This window comes from Triticum aestivum, chromosome 5B (genome assembly GCF_018294505.1).
Source record: "Triticum aestivum cultivar Chinese Spring chromosome 5B, IWGSC CS RefSeq v2.1, whole genome shotgun sequence".
NCBI lineage: Eukaryota > Viridiplantae > Streptophyta > Magnoliopsida > Poales > Poaceae > Triticum > Triticum aestivum.
This window is the reverse complement of record NC_057807.1, coordinates 334500820-334506376: the sequence shown is the minus strand read 5'-3', so window position 1 is coordinate 334506376 and position 5557 is coordinate 334500820. Positions and strand designations below refer to the sequence as shown.

Sequence of the window (5557 nt, the reverse complement as noted above, 5' to 3'; positions counted from 1 at the left end):
TCTCTTTTCTCTAGTATCTTTGATTTGACTTCATTTTATATGGCGCCCAGATCCCCCATTTTTTGGGTGCTCCGGTTGCACCAAGATATTCGATATAGTTTGTGCTTCACCGAGCTAACCATCAGTACCTAGTGTAATACGTAGATTTGAACACATCAGAACACTATTGAGTCCTACTAACAGGTCGGTTTCAGCAACTTAGGAAGTTGATGAAGATACAGAGATATCACCCATCTAATCTGAACTTGTGAAGTTAAGACATGAGATACGCATCATCCATCTAACCAGAGTTTGCTGATGCCAACGGAAGCTGCAGATCTGAATCGAGCATGCAGAATTTGAACAAAAACTGACCTCCTTCTGATGAACTGAACTTCTGTTTCAATTCAAGGATCGAACTTTGGTTACACCAGTTGTTATTTCTTTCCTCAACCCGACCATAATCTATGTACTCCACTGAACTTGATCCAGGGAGAAATATTGCAAAGAAAAAAGAAATGAATTTTGAAGAAGAGAAACCAATCGGTAGAATCGCTATAGAGCTAGTTTTGGATTGATCCTACTGTTACTACTATACTACTATCGTTGCAATGGAAGATCACGGCAGCTGGTCGCCCTCCTACAAATGATTCCTTGGCCGGAGATCCACGACGACAACGGAGATGTTGTCCGAGCTGTTCTTGGTCAGAGCCAGCTTGGTGAGCATGGCCGCTGCCTCGGCGCACCACCTGTCTCTGCCCCTCCGGAGGCAGGCCCGGGCTACCTCGCACGCCGTCTCGTTGTTGACCACGTCCCACAGACCGTCGCTGGCCAGGATCAGGCACTCGTCGCCGGCCGCCCTGTCGGTCACCGTCACCTCCGGGACCGCCGTCACGAACGGCTTCAGATAGCCGTCGCCGATGGCCCGTGACATGGCTAGGACGCCCAGCACCCTCGCGCCCTCCCAGAATATGACGCGGCCGCCGGCGGCCTCGATCCTCTCCAGCTCGTCCGGCCTGTCTGGCTTGTGGTCGGAGGAGAGGACGACGGGCGCGCCGTCGCGGCAGAGCACGGCGCGGGAGTCGCCGCAGTTGGCCACCAGGACGCGCTGCTCCCCCACGACGGCCACCACGGCCGTGGACCCCACGTGGTCGCACTTGTTGGCCTCGCAGCGGCAGCTGGCGCTGTCGCCGCCCCCGCTGGCGGTCACCTCGGCGTCCATCCTCGCGAAGCTGCGCTCCATTGCGGCGGTCCAGGACTCGGGCTGGGCCGCGCCGGCCAGCTCCTCGGCGACGAGCTCGTGCATCCGGTCTTTGCACGCGTCCGCCACGTGCGAGCAGCCGTGTCCGTCGAAAACGCCGTAGAAGTCGCGCCTGGGCTTCCCCTCCTCGGCCGGGGCGGTGAAGGCCTCCCGTATGGAGACGGCATCCTCCATCTCCCTCCTCCGTCCGGCAACCGACGTGAACCCGTGGCGTTTCGCGGCCACCCCCTCGCCCCCAGCCGCGCGGCGCTTCCTCGTGGCCGCGGCCTCGTCGGCTCCCTGCGGCGCCTCCGCGGTGACCTTCCACCTGGCCGCCGCGTCCCCCGCCCTGCGGCGCCTCCCGGCGCGCGCCCTGGCCCTGGCCTCCGCCTCCGCCCCGACCACCACCGCCGACGAGGCCGAGTCACAGCACACCTGCGCCATCGACATCAACGCCAAGAAACCCCTCTTGCCCTAGACAACAACACCGTCTGAATTCTGAGATGAAATGGAAATCGCCGCTGCTCGGTCGCTGGCTCGCTCTGTGGCTACAAGAAGATGAAGGTGGATGGAATGGAATGGAGGAGAGGAGTCTCTGGTGGGCGGCCCGCTTATAAAGCGCAGTCGCAGGTGGCGTGGCACATCCATGGCGCGCGTCGCCATCTCTCAGGCGGAGGCGACACATGGTGGCATCCACCGCCCCACGCAACATCCGGGCCGTCCACGAGTTGCGCATGGCACGCGGCGCGCACCACGACACGTGCCCCGCCCCATCAACGGCTCACCCTTCACCCTCCCTCTCCCCAACCGGGACACGTGACAGGCGGCCACGATAACACCCTCGATAATCAACTAATCTAGTCTATAATCAAATCTAAGCTAGTGTGTTTTTGTTGAAAGTCCAATCTAACCCCCCAACCCAATCGCGCCGAACGAGCAGACGTCCGGATAGAATAATGCGGGCACAGGTGCGCGATGGCGACCGGGCACGCGATCGTGGCCCCGGGAGTGTAAAACACTGCGACGTGTCCCGTTTAGGCGGAGCGAGGGATTCCCCGAAATTCTCCGTTGCCGGTCCAACTCGGGGGGCAGGGCAAAGGTTCCGTCGGATCTGATGATGCGGATGCGGATTCGAAAAGAAAAGAAAAGAAAATGAAAAAGCGGGGGTTGGGGGTGGTGGTTGCGCGCGCCGTGCCGCCACCCCATTGGCTCTCGGGCCCGGGACGACCTCGTAGACGCGCCGTGGCCCCCCAGAGCGCAGAGGGGGCGACTCGTGTCCCGTTTGACCTCGCAACGACGCAGTTTTTAAATTTTCCGGCGACCGGAGCCGGGGGAGACGTGACACGTCGTGCTCTTTGTTGGCGCGCAATGTTACGTGCCACCCGAGGGCTGGAACCGCGCGGGGCCCGCCCCGGCGAGGGGCGAGATTTTTTTACCGCTCTCTCTGGTCGTCGTCGACACGTCAGGGGAGGCAGGAGGGGCACGTATGCGGCGGGAGGTGGCCAGGTGGGGGCGCCGCGGAACAGTGGGCGTCACCGTCGGGGCCCCGCCTTGGGACTGAAACCGGGGAAACTGCGGCTGTTTCGGGGTGATTCAGGTTGTATTGGGTGCCGTGGGGTTGAGGGCCAGCGGCGGGGATATGCAAGCGGCGAGCTACAGGTGGCGTCCAGGGCCAGTAGAAATGGCGAGTTCAAAGCTCGAAAATGGGCTGTCTACATCAAGCGCAATCAGACTCTCGGGGCTAAGTTTTAAACTGTTTGGTTAGCTGACTCGCACGAAAAAACCACGCCGCATGAAACTTAAAACATCCCTCGGTCGTCCGTCAGGAACGCTCAGTTCGGATGTACTAATGCAATTTACACTACGAGAACGATGCAAGAATGTAGGGGAACAACCCCATGCAAAACGTGGTCTAGAGCATGTATACCCTCAAACGAGATCAACCAGTCACAGATGCAAATACCCAACAATCCATGTTAATAAACAAACGGACATTCAGAGCATCCAATCGGATTTAGGAAATCTGACATCCCAAACGTCCGCGGACAGCATTGAACGGCCCCTCAAAAGTCCTTATGGACAACCATGCTCCTCATATCTAAATCTTTAAATCCATGTATATAACCGTCCAGCATACACATGAATATCACAAAATATTGAGTAGTTCAAACATAAAATTTATATGAAGTGAACAATTCAAACATTAAACTTCTTGGTTTCATCCTTGATTTTTATTGTGGGTCCACATGCTCCACAAGATTATGGAGTAGCTGCACGCACACCTGTTCATCTTGAAAATTCTGACATATCTACAGAAAATTCATAATATGATCTGCGTCTTGATCTGGGGCGTGGACTTCTTCTCCGGGCTTCTTCAAATCATGGGTTCGAGTTGCCCCTTCACCCTCGTCTTTGATAATTATATTGTGCATAATGGCACAATATGTCACCAGGTGTCACAAAGTGTCCGATTCCAACATCATTGCAGCTCGACAAACAATTTCCTACGAGCTTGGAGCATTATGAATGCCCCTCTCCACATCCTTGCTAGTTGCTTCTTGCATTTGTTGCAAAGTGGTTTTGTTTGTTACCATGGGGGATCAGATGTAGTCTTCACAAACACCGTCCACCGAGGGTAGATACCATCTGCAAGGTAGTACCCCATATTGTTATCATGCTCATTGACAATGTAGTTGCATGATGGCGCCTCCCTGTTACAAAGTCTCCTGAACACGGGAGATTGATGGAGCACATTGATGTCGTTGTCAGAACTAGGCATGCCAAATCCACGAGTCCTTTGATGTCATTGCTTGAAGTATGATGGTGGCCTCTCTGATATGGTGTTGTTGCATCCCGTGCAAACCTTCGGGGGGCAGTCTTTCATTGTCAATGCATGCAATCAATTGAATCGAGCATACCTGGAGAGCCTCTTACCGCTCTAATAGCCATCAAATTTTCGATATCTTCATATTTGGTTCTCTTAGATACTCTGCTCTACACACCTGTACCATAGCGCGGGAAAAATCTCACTGTGATGTTCGGGCATGTGCTCCCCCACCAGGACCATCTCACCAACAACATCAACGACGGTACCTAGTGCAAGCATTGTAACAGCCCCAACCCAAAACCCTAAATCCATTTCTTGTTTTATAATATTTGTGTAAGGACGATTAATTTATGGATATTTTTTTATTTTTCAATTCATCTTGTCATTCTTTATTTCACACCAAATTTGAAAATATGAACAATTTGAGAAAGTCATTTGAGAACTTTCAGCTTATCCATTTGAGCTTTTTTTAAGATTAAATTCAGTTACCAAATTACTTTCTAGTGAGGTATTCAAAATTTACCCAAAAATTCTACTCCCTTGTTCCCAAAATATAAGGTGTCGATCGACAACTTTGACTATGATTTTCATGTATTTTATGTCTATAAAAAGATATAAATAAAGTACTAGAGAAATTCCATAGCTCAAAAAAATTAAGTGAAGCACATAGAGCAATTCTAACAATTCATAGCATCATTATGGCTCTCTCAAATAGGTGTGTCCAGTAAGGATGATTGTGGCAAACTAAAAAGCAAAACAAGCAAAGACTCATATAATACGAGACGCTCCAAGCAAAACTCATGATATGTGATGAACAAAAATATAGCTCCAAGTGAAATTACCTATGGTCATTAGAAGAAAGAGGGGGTGCCTTCTGAGGCATCCCCAAGCTTAGTTGGTTGGTCCTCCTTGAATATTACCTTGGGGTGCCATGGTCATCCCCAAGCTTACGCTCTTTTTACTCCTTATTCCTTCATCCATCGTGATCTCACCCAAAACTTGAAAACTTCAATCACACAAACTTAACAAAACCTTTGTGAGATCTCTTAGTATAATAAAGCAAATCACCACTTTAAGTATTGTTGCAAACACATTCATATTTTATTATTGCATTATACCTACTGTATTCTAACTTTACTATGGCTTATACCCCACGATACAATCCATAGATTCATCAAAATAAGCCTACAATGCAACAAAAATAGAACCTGTCAAAAACAGAATGTAGCAATCTGAATTTTGACTATACTTCTGTAACTTCAAAAACTCTGAAAAATTAGGACAGCATGGGCAATTTGTATATCAATCATGTGTGAGAAATTCAGAGCAAAAGCACGCTTCTGTTAATTTTTAAAATTCCAAAACTAGGCGCAAAAGTTTGTGTTTTTCAACAGGATCAAATCAAGTATCACCCAACATGATCCTAAAGGCTTTACTTGGCACAAACACTAATTAAAAAATAAAAACACAATCATAACAGTAGCATAATTTTGTAAACACACAAGAACAAA

General features: G+C 50.4%; 1 protein-coding gene across 1 annotated transcript; it reads right to left on the bottom strand.

The window, feature by feature from the left end:
• Positions 1-385: 385 nt before the first annotated feature.
• Positions 386-1820, bottom strand: LOC123111722 (probable protein phosphatase 2C 68). The gene has a single exon (XM_044532572.1). It carries the CDS (start codon positions 1667-1669, stop codon positions 620-622), a length of 1050 nt encoding a protein of 349 aa, XP_044388507.1. The 5' UTR covers positions 1670-1820; the 3' UTR covers positions 386-619.
• Between the last annotated feature and the right edge of the window lie 3737 nt (positions 1821-5557).

What these genes read in the sequence shown, in the direction of transcription:
- LOC123111722 (XM_044532572.1), bottom strand. Translation starts at nt 1,669, where the DNA reads ATGTCGATGGCGCAGGTGTGCTGTGACTCGGCCTCGTCGGCGGTGGTG.